Raw genomic sequence first — 20,789 nt, 5'->3', positions numbered from 1 at the left:
TTATGATCACTATTACCCAGATGCTCTCTCACTGAAACACTTGAACGTCTTCATTCCCAGAACCAGACCCAACACTGTATCCTTCCTGGCTGGGCTAGAAACAAACAGATTCAGATGGACAATACATGCCAGCCTTGCCAGCGACACCCATAACCTGAGAATTAACTCAAAAAACGTAAGGATTTATAATGCGAAAAAGCGGACACTAAAGGTGTGAGAACAGAAAGGTGTAGGCAGTGTGAGGTGTTTGATGTGTTGACAAACAGATATAAACAGTTCCAGTTCTGAAGTTGTGCTCTGGCCTCCCCACCAGCCCACACAGGAAAGCCTAATATAGACAAAGCTTGAGTGACAACAATAACGCGTTACTAGGACAGTGATGTTTCCGTACGGCCAATGAACATGCAGGGCATGGTGCTTAGTTACTAGAAGCTGTGTGACGTTCCTTTGATTGACGGCTCGACCAGCCAAAGAGAACTGTATTCACTGCTCACGATGTGGTCTCCTCTACATTGGGGAGACCAAGCGTAAATTGGGTGATCGCTTTGCTGAACACCTCCCTTTAGTCCGTAAATGTTACCCTGAGCTTCCGGTCATCTGTCAATTTAATTCTCCGCTCCAATCCCACTCTGATCTCTCCATCCTCGGCCTCCTACACTGTTCCAATGAAGCTCAACGCAAGCTCGAGGAACAGCACCTCATCTTTCGTTTAGGCACTTTACAGCCTTCTGGGCTCAACATCGAGTTCAACAATTTCAGACCATAACCTCTGGCCATCTTTGGCTCCCCCCGCTGCCGCCCCCACCCCCCCTTCCCCCTGCCCCCACCCTCCCCTTCCCCCCGCCCCCACCCCCCATCTTAGTTTTTTTTTCTCCTTGCCTATAATGGCCGCTGGTCATTATCCCGCCATTCACACCCTATCCAGACTAATCTTCTTCTAACTCCTGCCATTACCATTTCAATTCGGGCCATCATACCTTTTATCTTTCTAATCTCTCCTGCCTCACACCCTATCACAGACCTTCCTTTTTGTTCTTTCTTCCCCTCCCTCTTTCAGTGCTTAACAATCTGTTCCTTCCGAACATTCGCCAGTTCTGATGGGAGGTCATCGACCTGAAACACTAACTCTGTTTCTCTCTCCACGGATGCTGCCTGACCCGCTGAGCTATCCAGCATTTTCTGTTTTAGTTTCAGATTCCAGCATCCGCAGTATTTTGCTGTTGTGACAGAGGTGCGCGAGTGGGACGGAGGAGGGCTCGGAGCTGGGCCTCAGGGCCCGGGCCCTCTGCCAGCTTCCCACCTGCTGCTGGTGTGTCAGTGCCCGGCCAGAGGGAGAGGCCACGGAAGGGCGGGTTGTGCTGAAGGAAGTTAAGAGCTCATAAACCCTCTGTAATGTGGAAGCATGCTGGTGCACTGGGCGACCAGTCACTCAAGTCTCCCTGGGGTCTGAGCACTATCATCTGTTCAATGCTGATGACTGGGTTCACACAAAGAGTCCTGGCACATGTGAGCAGCCAATTTTTTTTAACCTTTTGATTTAATCATTTCAAGCTGAAACTATTCATATGCATCCCAAACATACATTCATATTCCATTAATACACCTTAGTTGTTGACTCCCGGGTACAGAGAGGAATTTCCAATTGCCACCCAGGATATCAACTCAGAACGCCACAAATAATTATAATCTGAACTCCCAATAGTCAAAATATGCAACAATTTGAAATTCCAACCAAATTTTCAAATGTAAAATTTAAGTTTGAGATTGACATAGAAACATAGAAACATAGAAAATAATGCAGGAGTAGGCCATTCGGCCCTTCGAGCCTGCATCACCATTCAATAAGATCATGGCTGATCATTCACCTCAGTACCCCTTTCCTGCTTTCTCTCCATACCCCTCGATCCTTTTAGCCGTAAGGGTCACATCTAACTCCCTCTTGAATATATCCAATGAACTGGCATCAACAACTCTCTGCGGCAGGGAATTCCACAGATTAACAACTCTTTGAGTGAAGACGTTTCTCCTCATCTCAATCCTAAATGGCCTACCCCTTATCCAAAGATTGTGTCCCCTGGATCTAGACTTCCCCAACATCAGGAACATTCTTCCCGCATCTAACATGTCCAGTCCCGTCAGAATCTTATACGTTTCTATGAGATCCCCTCTCATCTTTCTAAACTCCAGTGTATAAAGGCTCAGTTGATCCAGTCTCTCCTCATATGTCAGTCCAGCCATCCCTTTAATCAGTCTGGTGAACCTTCGCTGCACTCCCTCAATAGCAAGAACGTCCTTCCTCAGATTAGGAAACCAAAACTAAACACAATATTCCAGGTGAGGCCTCACCAAGGCCCTGTACAACTGCAGTAAGACCTCCCTGCTCTGATACTCAAATCCCCTTGCTATGAAGGCCAACATGCCATTTGCCTTCTTCACCGCCTGCTGTACCTGCATGTCAACTTTCAATGACTGATGAACCATGACACCCAGGTCTCGTTGCACCTCCCCTTTTCCTAATCTGCCGCCATTCAGATAATATTCTGCCTTCATGTTTTGCTCCAAAGTGGATAACCTCACATTTATCCACATTATACTGCATCTGCCATGCATTTGCCCACTCACCTAACCTGTCCAAATCACCCTGCAGCCTCTTAGCGTCCTCCTCAAAGCTCACACCGCCACCCAGTTTAGTGTCATCTGCAAACTTGGAGATATTACATTCAATTCCTTCATCCAAATCATTAATGTATATTGTAAAGAGCTGGGGTCCCAGCACTGAGCCCTGTGGCACCCCACTAGTCATTGCCTCCCATTCAGAAAAGGACCCGTTTATCCCGACTCTCTGCTTCCTGTCTGCCAACCAATTCTCTATCCACACCAGTACATTACCCCCAATACAATATGCTTTGATTTTGCACACCAATCTCTTATGTGGGACCTTGTCAAAGGTCTTTTGAAAGTCCAAATACACCACATCCACTGGTTCTCCCTTGTCCACTCTATTAGTTGTATCCTCAAAAAATTCCAGAAGATTTGTCAAGCATGATTTCCCCTTCATAAATCCATGCTGACTTGGACCGATCCTGTCATTGCTTTCCAAATGCGTTGCTATTTCATCCTTAATAATTGATTCCAACATTTTCCCCACTACTGATGTCAGGCTAACCGGTCTATAATTACCCGTTTTCTCTCTCCCTCCTTTTTTAAAAAGTGGGGTTACATTAACTACCCTCCAGTCCATAGGAACTGATCTCAAGTTGATAGACTGTTGGAAAATGATCACCAATGCATCCACTATTTCTAGGGCCACTTCCTTAAGTACTCTGGGATGCAGACAATCAGGCCCCGGAGATTTATCGGCCTTCAATCGCATCAATTTCCCTAACACAATTTCCCGCCTAATAATTTCAGTTCCTCCTTCTCTCCAGATCCTCGGTCTCCTAGTTTTTCCGGAAGGTTATTTGTGTCTTCCTTCGTGAAGACAGAACCAAAGTATTTGTTCAATTGGTCTGCCATTTCTTTGTTCCCCATTATTAATTCACCTGAGTCCGACTGCAAGGGACCTACATTTGTCTTCACTAATCTTTTTCTCTTCACATATCTATCGAAGCTTTTGCAGTCAGTTTTTATGTTCCCGGCAAGCTTCCTCTCATACTCTATTTCCCCCCTCCTAATCAAACCATTTGTCCTCCTCTGCTGAAATCTAAATTTCTCCCAGTCCTCAGGTTTGCTGCTTTTTTTGGCCAATTTATATGCCTCTTCCTTGGATCTAACACTATCCTTAATTTCCCTTGTTAGCCACGGTTGAGCCACCTTCCCTGTTTTATTTTCACTCCAGACAGGGATGTACAATTGTTGAAGTTCATCATGTGATCTATAAATGTTTGCCATTGCCTATCCACCGTCAACCCTTTAAGTATCATTTGCCAGTCTATTTTAGCCAATTCACGCCTCATGCCGTCGAAGTTAGCTTTCCTTAAGTTCAGGACCCTAGTTTCCGAATTAACTGTGCCACTCTCCATCTTAATAAAGAATTCTACAATATTATGGTCACTCTTCCCCAAGGGGCCTTGCACAACAAGATTGCTAATTAGTCTCTTCTCATTACACATTACACATCACCCAATCTAGGATGGCCAGCTCTCTAGTTGGTTCCTCGACATATTGGTCAAGAAAACCATCCCTAATACACTCCAGGAAATCCTCCTCCATCGCATTGCTACCGGTTTGGTTAGCCCAATCTATATGTAAATTAAAGTCGCCCATAATAACTGCTGTACCTTTATTGCACACATCCCTTATTTCTTGTTTGATGCTGTCCCCAACCTCACTACTGCTGTTTGGTGGTCTATACACAACTCCCACCAGCGTTTTCTGCCCTTTGGTATTCCGTAGCTCCACCCATACCAATTCCACATCATCCAAGCCAATGTCCTTCCTTACTATTGCATTACTCTCCTCTTTAACCAGTAACGCCACTCCGCCTCCTTTTCCTTTCTGTCTATCCTTCCTAAATGTTGAATACCCCTGGATGTTGAGTTCCCAGCCTTGGTCACCCTGGAGCCATGTCTCTGTGATGCCAATTACATCATATCCATGAACTGCTATCTGCGCAGTTAATTCGTCCACCTTATTCCGAATACTCCTCGCATTGAGGCACAGAGCATTCACGCTTGTCTTTTTAACACACTTTGCCCCTTTAGAATGTTGCTGTAATGTGGCCCTTTTTATTTTTTGCCTTGAGTTTCACTGCCCTCCACTTTTACTATTCTCCTTTCTATCTTTTGCCTCGGTCTCCCTTTTATTTCCCTCTGTCTCCCTGCATAGGTTCCCATCCCCCTGCCATATTAGTTTAACTCCTCTCCAACAGCATTAGCAAACACTCCCCCTAGGACATTGGTTCCGGTCCTGCCCAGGTGCAGACCGTCCGGTTTGTACTGGTCCCACCTACCCCAGAACCGGTTCCAATGCCCCAGGAATTTGAATACCTCCCTTCTGCACCACTCCTCAAGCCACACATTCATCTGAGCTATCCTGCGATTCCTACTCTGACTAGCACGTGGCACTTGTAGCAATCCTGAGATTATTACTTTTGAAGTCCTACTTTTTAATTTGGCTCCAAGCTCCCTAAATTCTTCTCGTAGGACCTCATCCCGTTTTTTACCTATATTGTTGGTACCTATATGCACCACAACAACTGGCTGTTCACCCTCCCTTTTCAGAATGTCCTGCACCCGCTCCGAGACATCCTTGACCCTTTCACCAGGGAGGCAACATACCATCCTGGAGTCTCGGTTGCGGCCGCAGAAACGCCTATCTATTCCCCTTACAATTGAATCCCCTATCACTATAGCTCTCCCATTCTTTTTCCTGCCCTCCTGTGCAGCAGAGCCAGCCACGGTGCCATGAACTTGGCTGCTGCTGCCCTCCCCTGAAGAGTCATCCCCCCAACAGTACCCAAAGCGGTGTATCTGTTTTGCAGGGGGATGACCACAGGGGACCCCTGCACTACCTTCCTTGCACTGCTCTTCCTGTTGGTCACCCATTCCCTATCTGGCTGTGTACCCTTTACCTGCGGTGAGACCAACTCGCTAAACGTGCTATTCACGTCATTCTCAGCATCGTGGATGCTCCAGAGTGAATCCACCCGCAGCTCCAGTGCCGCAATGCGGTCCGTCAGGAGCTGCAGGCGGATACACTTCCCGCACACGTAGTCGTCAGGGACACCGGAAGCATCCCTGACTTCCCACATAGTACAGCAGGAGCATAACACGTGTCCGAGCTCTCCTGCCATGACTTAACCCTTAGATTAACTTAATTGGGCAACAACAATGTTAAAAGGTTACTTACTGATAAAGAAAAAAAATCGAAAAACTACTTACCAATCACCAGCCAATCACTTATCCCCTTGGCTGTGCCGTCACCTTTCAATTTCTTTCTACTTCTTTTTTACCCTCTGCCCCTGCTGCAGCTGCACCGGCTGGGCCTCTCCGACTCACCGGCTGGGCCTCTCCGACTCACCGGCTGGGCCTCTCCGACTCACCGACTGGGCCTCTCCGACTCACCGGCTGGGCCTCTCCGACTCACCGGCTGGGCCTCTCCGACTCACCGGCTGGCCTCTCCGACTCACCGGCTGGGCCTCTCCGACTCACCGGCTGGGCCTCTCCGACTCACCGGCTGGGCCTCTCCGACTGACCGACTGGGCCTCTCCGACTCACCGGCTGGGCCTCTCCGACTCACCGGCTGGCCTCTCCGACTCACCGGCTGGGCCTCTCCGACTCACCGGCTGGGCCTCTCCGACTCACCGACTGGGCCTCTCCGACTCACCGGCTGGGCCTCTCCGACTCACCGACTGGGCCTCTCCGACTCACCGGCTGGGCCTCTCCGACTCACCGGCTGGGCCTCTCCGACTCACCGACTGCCTCTTCTGTGTACAGAATTTTCTTTTGAAGTATTCTTGGATATCGAGTCTTGCCAGCTATTAAAATGATTCTAAACTTAACCTGAGGTAACCGGGGAACTTGAGGCTTGATTGTTGGAAGCGAGTGTGCCTCCTGAATCTTGTCCTTTTATTGGGGTAAATGTTTAAATCATGTAAATGTTGTTTTAAACGGTTATCTCAATTAGATGTTTGCTTTTATTCTTGGCTTGTTTGGAAACCTCCCCAAGTTTCTACAATGTTGTTCTTTTTCACTTTACCTCACATTTCTGTGGTATGGACGGTGGGCAGAGATGGAATCACAGAGTAAGGGGTGGGAGGCATTGGGGCTTTGGAGCAACAAGGAGGTAAGGACATGTCAACAAAATTTGGGCACAGGGGTGCGACCTCTGCCCCCCACCCCTCGCGTGAAATCAATTCAGCAGCAACCTGGAGAATCTGCGCTGTACGCTCTCTATGGCTTTAATGTTGGGGAGGGGACGGAGGTACTATTTCAGTGTACAGTTGTGTTCACCTTTTAATATTACAGTGCAAAGCCGTACCTTTAAGGACCTGACTGCTGCCAACGAATTGGAAGTAGTTGCGCATGCACAGTCTGGGTTTTTTAAGTTCGCTTTGGAACTCACGGGGCCTCGGGAAAACTGAGCGGGGCCTGGGGGAAACATGTTAGGAACATGGAGCGGGCCTTCGGGCCTCACGGGCTCAGTGGGGAAAAAGCAGAAACATCATTGACATTTCCAGATGAATGCAGCATTTGGTCATTGGCATCATCTTCCGGTTCGTTGGCAGCAGTCACTCCGTACTTTTCAGTTAAACCATCCATTGTCACTGGGCAATGATTTTCAGATCACTTGCAAGTAAAACTGCGTTCCCATGTTGCTGAGCTCGGGGCCAGTGCCAGGGATTCCATTTATTCCTCTCTATTCTGCAGTTTCCTCTGGATTCTACTGACAGTATGATGTTTACTGATCCACTTCACTGGTCAAAATTCGATAAGTGACATCTCGAGACTTGTAAAACTTCTCAATGCTTCAGCTTTACAAAGGTTGCAGTATAACCCCAATCCGTGCAAAAGTAACTTCAGTTGGCCCTCTACTAAAATTAAAAACATAACTAGCACTAGAGTGTCAGCCTAGATTTTTATGCTCAAGTGGGACTTGAACTCACAACCATTCTGACTCAGAGCTGAGAGTGCTAACCACTGAGCCACAGCTGACACTGAGCCTTTATAAAACACCAGTTAGCCCCCAGCTGAAGTAATGTGGACAATTGTGGGCACCACATTTTTTTAGGAAGGATTTCAAGGCCTTGGAGAGAGTGCAGAGAATCTTTACTGGACTGGTCCCAGGAATGTGGGACTTCACAAGTGGGACTGGAGGAAAGTACACAATGGGATTCCCCAGGGAAAGGTTCTCGGACCACTGATTATTTTTGATTATACATTAATGACTTAAACAGGGCACAATTTCAAAATTTTGGATTTCGTTTTAGGGAATGAAGCTGGGCAGGTGAAAGGGGTATTCGTGGGAGAGCAGCATCATCTTCATCATCATCATAGGCAGTCCCTCGGAATCGAGGAAGACTTGCTTCCACTCTTAACATGAGTTCTTTGGTGGCTGAACAGTCCAATACAAGAACCACAGACTCTGTCAGAGGTGGGACAGATAGTCATTGAGGGTAAGGGAGGGTGGGACTGGTTTGTCGCACTCTTTTCGCTGTCTGCGCTTGATTTCTGCATGCTCTCGGCGATGAGACTCGAGGTGCTCAGCACCCTCCCGGATGCACTTCCTCCACTTAGGGCAGTCTCTGGCCAGGGACTCCCAGGTGTCAGTGGAGATGTTGCACTTTATCAGGGAGGCTTTGAGAGTGTCCTTGTAATGTTTCCTCTGCCTGCCTTTGGCTCGTTTAGTTCCGAGTAGAGCGCTTGCTTTGGGAGTCTTGTGTCAGGGATGTGAACAATGTGGCCTGCCCAGCGGAGCTGATCAAGTGTGGTCAGTGCTTTGATGCTGGGGATGTTGGCCTGGCCGAGGACACTGATGTTGGTGCCCCTGTCCTCCCAGGGGATTTGTAGGATCTTGCGGAGACATCGTTGGTATCTCTCCAGCGACATGAGATGTCTGCTGTTGATGGTCCATGTCTCTGAGCCATACAGGAGGGCGGGTATTACTACAGCCCTGTAGACCATGAGCTTGGTGGCAGTTTTGAAAATCTGGTCTTCAAACACTCTTTTCCTCAGGCGGCCGAAGGGTGCACTGGTGCACTGGAGGCAGTGTTGAATTTCGTCGTCGATGCCTGCTCTTGTTGATAAGAGGCTCCTGAGGTATGGGAAATAGTCCATGTTGGTCCAGGGTCGTACAGTGGATCTTGATGACTGGGGGGCAGTGCTGGCATTGCTTATTAGTGGGGGAGCACTTGGGTGCCAGTGACCATAATTCAGTCAGATTCAAGGTAGTTATGGATAAGGACAAGGATAGACAAGGAATAAAAGTCCTAAATTGGGGAAAAGTTAACTTTGCTAAGTCAAGAAGTGATTTGGCCACAGTGGACTGGAAACAGCTACTTGTGGGTAAATCAGTGTCAGAACAGTGGGAGGCATTCAAGGAGGAGATCCGGAGGACTCAGGCCAAACATGTGCCCTTAAAGAAAAAGGGTAGGAATAACAATTCTAGAGCATCCTGGATGTCTAGGGACTTATAGGGGAAGATAAAAAAAGGGAAGCTTATGTCATATACCGACGGCTAACTACTGTAGAATCTCTGGAGGAATATCGAAAGTTCAGAGGTAAAATTAAAAAGGATATTAGGAATGCTAAGAGAGAACATGAAAAATTCTTGGCGAGTAAAATTCAGGAAAACCCAAAGATGTTCTATAAATATATTAAGAGCAAGCGGATAACTAAAGAAAGGGTAGGCCTATTAGAGACCATGAGAGTAATCTCTGTGTGGAGGCGAAAGATATTGGTATGTTCTTAATTAATACTTTGCATCTGTTTTCACAAAGGAAAGGGGTAATGAAGATACTGCTATCGAGGAGGAGTGTGAAATTCTGGATAAAATAAACATAGTGAGAGTGGAGATATTAAGGGGTTTATCAACTTTCTAAGTCGATAAGTCCCCAGGTACGGACGAAATGCATCCCAGACCACTGAGTGAAATAAAAGACAAAATAGCAGAGGCCTTGACCATCATTTTCCAGTCCTCTTTGGATTTGGGCATGGTGCTGGAGGACTGGAGGACTGGTAATGTAGTACCCTTGTTTAAGAAGGGAGAAAGCGATAGGCCGAGTAATTACAGGCCTGTCAGCCTAACCTCAGTGGTGGGAAAATTATTGGAAAAAATCCTGAAAGACAGGATAAATCTACATTTAGAAAGGCAAGGATTAATCAGGGACAGTCAGCACGGATTTGTTTAGGGAAGATCGTGTTTCACTGCTCTGATTGAATTTTTCGAGGAGGTAACCAGGAGGGTCGATGAGGGTCGTGCGTATGATGCAGTGTATTCGGATTTTAGCAAAGCTTTTGATAAGGTCCCACATGGCAGACTGGTCACGAAGGTAAAAGCCCATGGGATCCAGGGGAAATTGGCAAGTTGGATCCAAAATTGTCTCAGAGGTAGTAAGCAAAGGGTAATGGTTGATGATTTTATTATGGGAAGATTGCAAAGGAGAGGATGCAGAGGAGATTGACGAGGTTTCACCTGGAATGGAGAATCTTGGCTATAAGGACAGATTGGATAGGCTGAGTTTGTTCTCATTGGAACAGAGGAGGCTGAGAGGAGACCTCATTTAGATGTATAACATTTTGAGGGGCCTGGATAAAGTGGACAGCAAGGGCCTATTTCCCTTGGTGGAGGGGTCAATTACGAGGGGGCATAGGTTTACGGTGGTTGGTGGAAGGTTATGGGAGGATTTAAGGGGAGGCTTCTTCACGCAGAGGGTTGTGGGGGTCTGGAACTCACTACCTGGAAAGGTGGTAGAGGCAGAAACCCTCACCACATTTAAAAGGTGCCTGGATGGGCACATGAAATGCCATAACCTGCAGGGTTACGGACCTAGAGCTGGTAAGTGGGATTAGACTGGATAACCTCTTGTTGACTGATGCAGATGCAATGGTAAGTAATGCAAGGAATCAAATACGGCCAGGGTGATCTCGTGGACTGGTTTCAATCACCTGGATGGGTCGGAGAGGAATTTTCCCAGATTTTTTCCCCAATTGACCTGTATTTTTATGTTTTTTTGCCTCTCTCAAGAGATCACTTGGCTCCGGTTGGGTTGAAGTGCAGAATGTTGTGGTGCAATGGGATTAGGTGTCACAGTTGTGTGGGACGACTGGTTGGGCTGGATGCTCTTTACCTGTCCACCATTGTTCATGGGTTTATATGTAACCTTCAGGACTGCTAACCGAGAACCGTACGGCTCTTTGTCAGCCGGCACAGACATGATGGGCCGGAATGGCCTCTTTATACGATGTAGATTTCTGTTTCTCTGACTCAAAACTTGGAAGTATAGTGAACAGTGAGGTTCAAGAGGACTTAGACAGGCTGGTGGAATGGGTGGACACATGGAAGATGAGAATTAATGCAGAAAAGTGCGAAGTGATTCATTTTGGTAGGAAGTACGAGGAGAGGCAATATAAACTAAAGGGTACAATTCTAAAGGGGCACATGAACAGAGAGACCTGGGGATATATGTGCATAAATCATTGAAGGTGGCAGGGCAGGTTGAGAAAGCAGTTAAAAAAGCATACAGGATCCTGGACTTCAAAAATAGAGGTATAGAGTACAAAAGCAAGGAAGTTATGATGAGCCTTTATGCAACACTGGTTTGGTCCCAACTGGAGTATTGTGTCCAATTCTGGGCCCTACAATTTAGGAAGGATGTGAAGGGCTTAGAGAGGGTGCAGAAGATTTACAAGGATTGGTTCCAGGGATGAGGGACTTTAGATACTTGGAGAGACTGGAGAAGCTGGGGTTCTCCATAGAGCAGAGAAGGTTAAGAGGAGATGATGAGGGTACTGGACAGAGTAGATAGAGAAAAATTATTCCTATTGGCAGAAGGGTCGAGAAACAGCTGAGATGGGTTTAAGGTGATTGGCAGAAGAACCAAACAAAGGTGACATGAGGGGAAACTTTTTTACGCAGTGAGTGGTTAGAATCTGGAATGTATGGCCTGAGAGGGTGGTGGAGGCAGATTCAATCGTGGCTTTCAAAAGGGAGTTGGATAAATACCTGAAGGATAAAAATTGCAGGGCTACAGGGAAAGGGCGGTGGAGTGGAACTGGCTGAGGTGCTCTTGCAGAGAGCCAGAATGGGCCGAATGGGGGCCTCCTGTGCTGTATCATTCGACGATTCTATAAAGTTGTAGAAATTGAGCCTTGAAGTGAAGAAGAAGATGAGGGTTCCAGCAGTGATGTCATAGAGGAGTGTAGCGGGCCCTGTTCCATAGTTGACATTGCAGAGGTCTGCAGTTCATCTCTGTGTCAAATAGAACATCGGTTGCTCACTTGCAATTTCAGACTGAGCAAGTAGCTGGGGAGAAATGGGGTTCGTGAGGGTTTCCGGGGGAAGGAAATTTAGTGCCCGAGGAAAGGATGAGGTGGTTGCGTTGGTCAAGGAGAGTAACTGGTGAGGGGATCAAGGAACCAGGTAGCAGATTGTACGGCCAATGAATCTGGTGAGGCCCCAGAGGGAAGAGGCCATTATGTATTGTGACTTCTTTGTGGGGAGGGGGGGGTGCTGAATGATAGATTTTGTCATCTCCAAAGTTGGGGTCATGACCAGGGGTTATCGAGGTTAGGATAGAAGGCAGGGGGAGATAGCTTGTGGTTGAGAGAAGTTTGGGATTTTATTTTTGACAGGTTCTCTGGATGTGATTCTGGTAAGGCTGCATTTATTTACCAACCCTGCGATGGTTATGGTGGGCCTTCTCTTTGAACTGTTGCAGCCCTGGTTGTGATGGCATTCCCACAGTCGTATTGGGTAGGGTGTTTCAGGATTCTGATCCAACGAGGATGGCATGTGACTTGAAGGTGATGTTATTCCAGTGATGATACTGCTCTTGTCCTTCTTAATGGGAGATGCTGTCAGTGGGGGAGAGGGTGGATTTTGAGATCAGGGCAATGATCAAACAAACTATTTGTCCTGAATGGTGTTGTGGATAGACTCATCCAGGTGATTATTTGAGCCTTGTAGATAGTGAAGAGGCTTTGAAGTGCCTTGGGCTTAGACACTTATTGCATTGCGTAACCCCACTCTTGTAGCTATTGGTCCAACTAAGCTCCTGGTTAGTGTTGACCCCCACGATTTTAGATGGCAGAGGGGCTCTGGCATGGCAGTGCTATTAAAGATCAAAGGCCTCGTCTGGTTTGAGATGGTTATTACCTAACACTTGTGCAGCAAGAATGTTACCTGCCAATCAACCCAACTCTGGGTGTTGCCCAGGTCCTGCTGTAGGCTGGCATTGAGTGCTTCATCATTGGAGGGGTTGTGACCAGAGCTGATCCCTATGGAATCATCAAACAGCCCCACGCTTGATCTTTATGATGGAGGAAAGGTCATTGATGAAGCAACTGATGATTGGAGGATGCTGCCCTGAGGAACTCCTGTAGCATGCCCTATGGATGCATTGATTGGCCTTTGATAACCATGTTGGGTATGACTCCAGATTTTCCCAGTGACCCTGATTGACTTTAGATTTGTTGGCCTCCTTGGCACTCGTACTCTCTCCATTGTTGCCATGATGCTGAAAGCAGCTGCTCGTGCATTCAGCTTTACCTGGATCAAAGTTGAGATGAGGTTCAATTTGAATCTCAACTGAGTATCTGCGAGCAGGGAATTGGTGAAGTCGCTTGATGGCATTATTGATTACTGCCTTAACGCTGCTGCTGATTGGGAGGAGACTGACAGGGCAGTAATTGGCTTGGTTAGATTTGTCCTGCATTAGGATGGGACATACCTGGTCAATTTTCAACCGCGTCTGGTAGATGCCAGTGTTGTAGTGGAATAATCTGGCTAGGAGCCAGCTCATTCTGGTCTAAGTCTTCAGCACAGCATTGGACCCATAGCCTTCACTCTACTCAGTGTACTCAACCCCTTAATATCATGTGAAGTGAATCACATTGACTGGACATTGGGATCGTGATCTTAGGAATGTTGGGAGGTAGTGTTCAAGCCTACAGCCCTGTATGGTTGTAATGGTAGCAGTTGTGTCCTGGGAACAACGAAGGGTGTCGGGTTTTCTGGGATATGATGATGGGGTGAGTGGGGGCGGGGGGCAGCAGGAGACAGAGATGAAGACAATGCCATCCTGATATAGGACTTTGCAGGGCATCCTTGGTTTATGGCTTTAGACCTCTTGGTCTCAATTTGACAAATCAGTGTGTTCAACCTGCAGCCGTGGGGTCACATGCAGCCCCCAAAACCTGGCAATCAGGCCCTAGAAGCCCAGACACCGCCATTCCTTTTGCACTTGTGTTTGTTGCCTTATTCTGTTCGAATCATGTAGGGAAGGGTTGTTCTTGGCACTGTTGTGTCTTTGGTGGATAAATCAGAGGTCAGAGCATCAAGAGCAAGTTACTGTCAGCAGTTTGAGATACATGCCAGTTAATGAAAGCCTTGATTTAAACTTAATATAGGTGGTTCCTGAGGCTCCATGGTGCACAGCTCACGGACAGAAGCTTGGGCATTTCTAGTGATCACAGGAATTGGGGGACAGAGGGCTGAAGAGTATAGGTAAAAAGCATGTAACTTGTAAAAGAACATTGGGTTCCCCGTGTAGCTTAGCTTTTTAGCAATATAGGCTAATCACCCCAATTGATTTATATCTTTAATTAGCTTTGCTGTGAGACCAATTACACTTAATTCAAAATTTAATGCAGTCCAATCTCAGTAAATATCCACCTGTTGTAACAATGTCCAACTTTATGGCTTTGCAGCAAAATGAAACCCTTTGTTGGTGTTTTAACCTAGAAAGTGAATGAAATCCTTGACAGATGTGAAACAAAATTTTGTGTTTTACAATACACCTTAACATCTCATCCCTCCTTTTCCTCTCTCCCATCTTATCTCTTGATCCCCTCTCGGAAACAGTAGTGATGGTTTCCACTAATGAAAAAACTTGTATTTATATAATGTCTTTAACATGGTAATTGTCTCGAAGCGCTGCACAGGAGTGATCACACATGAATTGATACCAAGCTTGGTCGAAGTAAGTTGAAGGAGCATCTTAATGGATGGAAGAGAAGGGAATGGGAGTGGGGTTTAGGGTGGGAATTCCAGAGCTTAAGGTCTAGATGCTAAAGGCATGGCTGCCAATGATGGGGTGAAAGAAGTGGGGGGGGGGGGGGGGGGGGGGTGGGGGAAGAAGGTATCAGCTTTGGCACAGTGGGTAGCACCCTTGCCTCCGAATCAGAAGATTGTGGGTTCAAGCCCCCCTCCAGTATTTGAGCCCATAATCTCGACTGAGGGAATTAACCAAGATCCATCTACCCGTGTGCATATTGCTTGTGGTGATTCCCACAAAACAGCAGTGACCATACTTCAGAACATGTCATTGACTGTGATGTGTTTTGGGAGGTCCTGAAGATGTGAAAGGTGCTACATAAATGCAAACTGTTGTCGAAAATGTCAAAGTGCTTCACTTTTTGGAATGTTGTGAATATCATTTCTCCACAACTAAGGCTCCCAATGCTGCCTGAATAATTTAAAAATGCCACAAGCGAACAAGTATATGAAAATAAGTGCAGCAGTGCCTACACTCCACACTACCAATCATTGGGGGGGGGGGGGGGGGAGAACTATAATACATTATATTCAAATGTTTGCAAAAAGCCAATCGGTTTATGTAAAGTGGGCGACACGGCAGCCAATGTGCATTCAGTAATAAACGACAGTACCCCGTACTGCAAACTAAATCGCAGTACTTTATTTGTGCCCCCAAATCCTGCTCTACTGAAGCTGGATCTCCTCTCCCTGGCTGACTTCCAGCTTACTCAGAATGGCTGCGCACGCAGAACTTCAGTGTACTATCTGGTCTGTGCTTGAGCCCCTATGAAAGACTTTAAGGTCCCTCACGAGTGACAGTCCTGGTGTGTTGCCATCATACTAATAATAAAATTGTATTTATGTACTTTGCTCTAAATCTATGTTTTCAGTGTGTGCTTTACTTGCCTGCTGTGGTTCTGTACACTTGCTGCCCACCACTGTTGTGTTGGAAAACCACCATTGTGTAGAAAGACCAAGTTCCCCAAATCCTTGCCCTGCTTTTGTTTTTGTGCAATGGCAGAGTCTGGAGCCACATGGGAAGCCATCATAACTCGCTGAGACCTGCACTGCTGGTGAATGCTGTATCTTGTATTCTGGAATGAGGGATCCTTTGTTGTGTTTTCTCAATGGAGGGGAAGAGTATAGACAGTCCCGTTTGCATTTTAAATGCCAGAAAATTGTGCAAAAGGACTGCTAATTCAAATAACTAAATTGTCATTGATCATAAGTTCAAGGCAATAAATACTGCCAATCAGACCAACACAAAATATTCTTTTGGGTTTGAATTGCAAGCTTGCTCAGTCACTGCTATACACGGGCTATGATGTAACTCCACAAAACAAAGATGAGGTCGTTTTGAAACCATGTGCATTTGATGTCCTTATGCTGGGGTCCTTGTACAGGAAACACAAAAGTTGGTAAGCAGGTACAGCAAGTAATCAGGAACGCAAATGGAATGTTGGCCTTTATTACAAGGGGGATGGTGTATAAAAGCAGAGAAGTCCTGCGACAACAGTACAGGGTATTGGTGAGGCCACACCTGGAGTACTGCATGCAGTTTTGGTCTCCATAGTTAAGGATATACTTGCATTGGAGGCTGTTATTCACTTAATGATTTCGGAGATGAAGGGGTTGATTTATGAAGAAAGGTTCAGCCTATACTCATTGGAGAGGCCCCTATTTAAAAAAGGAGGCAGACAAAAAGCAGGAAACTATAGACCAGTTAGCCTAACATCTGTGGTTGGGAAAATGTTGGAGTCCATTATTAAAGAAGCTGTAGCAGGACATTTGGTAAAGCAAAATTTGGTCAGGCAGAGTCAGCTTAGATTTATGAAGGGGAAATTACAGGGTGGATAAAAGGGAACCAGTGGATGTGATGTATTTGGACTTCCAGAAGGCATTTGACAAGGTGCCACATAAAAGATTACGGCACAAGATAAAAGTTCACAGGGTTGGGGGTAATATATTAACATGGATAGAGGATTGGCTAACAGAAAAGAGTCAGGATAAATGGTTCTTTCTCTGGTTAGCAACCAGTAACTTGTGCAGTGCCGCAGGGGTCAGTGCTGGGACCTCAACTATTTACAATCTATATTAACTAACAACTGAGTGTATTGTAGCCAAGTTTGCTGACGATACAAAGGTGGGAGGAAAAGCAATGCGAGAGGAAGACACAAAAAATCTGCTAAAGGACATAGACAGGCTAAGTGAGTGGGCAAAAATTTGGCAGATGGAATATAATGTTGGAAAGTGTGAGGTCATGCACTTTGGCAGAAAAAAATCAAAGAGCAAGTTATTATTTAGATGGAGAAAGATTGCAAAGTGCCACAGTACAGCAGGACCTGGGGGTACTTGTGTATGAAACACAAAAAGATAGTATGCAGGTACAGCAAGTGATCAGGAAGGCCAATGGTATCTTGGCCTTTATTGCAAAGGGGATATTTTTGCTTTGGAGGCAGTTCAGAGAAGGTTCCAGTGATAAAGGGGTTGACTTATGAGGAAAGGTTGAGTAGGTTGGACCTCTACTCATTGGAATTCACAAGAATGAGAGGTGATCTTATCGAAACATGTAAGATTATGAGGGGGCTTGACAAGGTGGATGCAGAGAGGATGTTTCCACTGATGGTGGAGATTAGAACTAGAGGGCACGATCTTAGAATAAGCGGCCGCCTATTTAAAACAGATGAGGAGAAATTTCTTCTTTCAGAGGGTTGTAAATCTGTGGAATTTGCTGCATCAGAGTTGGCCCACTCCTGCTGCTATTTCTTATGTTCTTATGTAGATGTCTATATTGTGTGCAAGATTTTTTTGCTGTGGGTCTGATTGGGCGGTTGCTGGTTATTTTGCCGGCTAATATATCTGTTACCGTATAAATCCTGACTGGAAGATACCACTGACTTCTTTGTACCTAATCATGATTCCAAGCTATATCCTGCAGCAAGCTTTCCCCACTCTGGTCACTGCATGTAATGAACAGAGAAACAAAGAACAGTTTTCTCCTTCAATAAATGTCTTACTGGTCCTCGAAGACTTTGAATGTAGAGTAAACTGGTGATTCAAATCGATACCTTTTTAGCCAAGGGCAATATATAAATTTGACTGATGTTTCTTTTTAGTTGTACTGAAGTGATTTGTCTCTCTCTACATGCCTCCCCTGCCTCATTTAATGACAGTCCCAAGCAGTGTAAAAAGTTGCACTACTGCAGAATATGCGTTGCATGTTCTGACTTGTTTCTGAAGAGCTTCTGTGGATTATCGTCCAGTTCATTCCCGATAATTTAACATGTAGCTTAATGCGACTAACTTTTGTGATGCAAGAGTGAAATGAAATTTCTGCTCCTTCACAACTCTGCATGGGGCCTGCAACCTGCCCCATAACATTCCACCCATTCAATGTTCGTCTCTGAACGGGAAGGTGATTATCACTTTCTCTTTCTTTGCCCTCCTGTTTAGCAGTTTTTCTCTTTTTGTTTTCTTAATCTGATTAATCCTCGCCGTGAGCTGGCCAAGTTGACCACTTAATCTTTCAGTTATTGACAGCAAAAACAATAGCATATTTTAAAATGTATTTACTAACACAAACACCATTTGTCACTCCAGCCCAGCGTTCAGCGGCCGTGTGCTCAGCTACACACGTGGGCCGTACTTCCTGGGCTCTGTCTCTCTTGTATGGAGACTGATGCCACGCACCAAGATGCCGAAATTTCAAATAAACCAATCTCATTGTAGCACGCAGGTGACGTGAACATTTTTCATCCCTACACTACGCTGTTTTCTTTGAGCAGTATGGATCACACTGCATTTTTTTACGGTTAATTTTAATTCAAGCTATCAAAGGTTCTCACTGGTTGAGAATATGCAGCAAACCTATCCTTCCATGTTAGTATCGCACGCAAGCTTTTTTATTTAGCTAATTATCCAGACCCATTATAGTTGCTTAAATTGTTCCCTTCTGCATGCGTAACTGCTAGTGGAAATCTGCAAAGAGGCTTCTTGTAAAATTTGCTCTGAAAAATTAATTTTACATTGGTGTCTTTTTTGTGTTCATCTGTGTGTTTACACTCCCTGGCATAGATCTGCAGTTTAATGCTGTAGTCTGGTGTTCAGCGCAGGCTCAGTTTATTTAAACTTGAACTGCTCTGAGTGGAAGCCTTTCAGGGTCCTAACCTTGCAGTTTATTTAACCCTGGAGCGGGCTGCCTATCCCCAGTAGCTGCCCCTGATTGCTGCAAGAAATGATGCTGTGAAATAAGAACCCCAATGGCAGGGATTCATAATCTGTTGAATTCTAACCCTTCTTTCTATGAAGGTCCAATAAAATGGAGGGTAATATTTCTTTTGAAGGAGCGCTGTAAATGTATTCATGACACATTGTTTGATCTTGTTGTTCCCAATTTCCATCTCTTCCACCCCAGCTATCATCAGGGGATTCAACCATGGGGTCATCGCTATTCTGTCCCCCACAATAACTGCAGACACCTATGCACGCGAGCACGTACTTTCTAGCAGGGATGATTGGATAGTGATCAGGAACTGGAAAGCAGTTTGGCCCTCTCTAACTCAGGAACACCAATTTACATACGATATGTATAGGATCAGTTATATTTGCAGAGAAATGCAGTCATTTCAAGTTGTGTTTAGAGTTCACCCTATTTATAACCCTCCAGGGTAGCCGCAGCCATTAATCTGACCATCGAGAATGGCACTCGATATCAGAGCACTAGGCCAACACGCATGGATGTTGTAGCTTTTCTTCTCTCAGAGGGTCGTGAATCTTTGGAATTCTCTACCCCAGAGAGCTGTGGAGGCTGGGTCTTTGAATATATTTAAGGTGGAGATAGACAGATTTTTGAATGATGAGGGAGTCAAGGGTTATGGGGAGCGGACGGGGAAGTGGAGTTGAGGCCAAGATCAGATCAGCCATGATCTTATTGAATGGTGGAGCAGGCTCAAGGGACCAAACGGCCTACTCCTGCTCCCACTTCTTATGTTCTTGGCCAAAAGTGGGGTAGGGCCTTGGTTACTTGGGCCGTAGGTGGTCTTGACTGACTAAAGAACGCTTGCATGTCTTGGTTCTCAGCTAACTGCTGGATCTCCTGCGCTTTCTCCACCGACCATTTGTTCTTTAGGTCGCGGGTTTTTTGTTGGACCTCGGCCTTTAGTTGTCTGTAGAGCTGCTTTTTTGCTGTTGAGTTAGGTTGTTGTTTCATGCTGTGAAATGCCTTGCGCTTGCGGCTTATTAAGTCCTTGACCTCCTCATCGTTCTCGTCGAACCAGACTTGGTGTTTTCTGGTCGGCTGGCCGACTGTCTCTTTGGGGGCGATCAGCCCCAGGTAATCTGACAGCCCTCGGTTTTCATTGTAGGCTACAGGCTGTGTTGGATGGACACTGCTCGAGGTGGAATCAAGGATAAAACAATAGGCTTTTAAAACAAGTCACAACTCACATCTTACAGATTTACAAAGATCAGCAGCAGCATTCATGGTTCAAAAGGTTACTGCACAAGATAAAAGTTCACAGGGTTGGGGGTAATATATTAGCATGGATAGAGGATTGGTTAACTAACAGAAATGGTTCATTCTTGGGTTGGCAACCAGTAACTAGTGGGGTGCCGCAGGGATCAGTGCTGGGACCCCAACTATTTACAATTTATATTAACGACTTGGAAGAAGGGACTGAGTGTAACGTAGCCAAGTTTGCAGACGATAAAAAGATGGGAGGAAAAGCAATGTGTGAGGAGGACATAAAAAATCTGCAAAAGGACATAGACAGGCTGAGTGAGTGGGCAGAAATTTGGCAGATGGAGTATAATGTTGGAAAGTGTGAGGTCATGCACTTTGGCAGAAAAAAAAATCAAAATGGAGAAAGATTGCAAAGTGCTGCAGTACAGCGGGACCTGAGGGTACTTGTGCATGAAACACAAAAGGATAGTATGCAGGTACAGCAAGTGATCAGGAAGGCAAATGGTATCTTGGCCTTTATTGCAAAGAGGATGGAGTATAAAAGCAGGGAAGTCTTACTATGTAAAGGTATTGGTGAGGACCTGGAATACTGCGTGCAGTTTTGGTTTCCATATTTACGAAAGGATATACT

General features: G+C 45.9%; 1 protein-coding gene across 2 annotated transcripts in view; it reads right to left on the bottom strand.

Annotated features, from left to right (window-relative positions):
- Positions 1–16,149: 16,149 nt before the first annotated feature.
- LOC139228725 (scaffold attachment factor B1-like) overlaps positions 16,150–20,789 on the bottom strand; it is a 47,337-nt gene continuing 42,697 nt past the window's right edge. For both annotated transcript variants that reach the window (XM_070860013.1, XM_070860014.1), the window contains exon 17: positions 16,150–20,084. In XM_070860013.1, the coding sequence (XP_070716114.1) occupies positions 19,682–20,084 (403 nt within the window). In that variant the 3' untranslated portion in view covers positions 16,150–19,681. The remainder of the gene's footprint in view (positions 20,085–20,789) is intronic.

This window comes from Pristiophorus japonicus, chromosome 18, assembly GCF_044704955.1.
Source record: "Pristiophorus japonicus isolate sPriJap1 chromosome 18, sPriJap1.hap1, whole genome shotgun sequence".
Lineage (NCBI taxonomy): Eukaryota > Metazoa > Chordata > Chondrichthyes > Pristiophoridae > Pristiophorus > Pristiophorus japonicus.
This window is presented reverse-complemented; position numbering and strand designations above follow the sequence as displayed.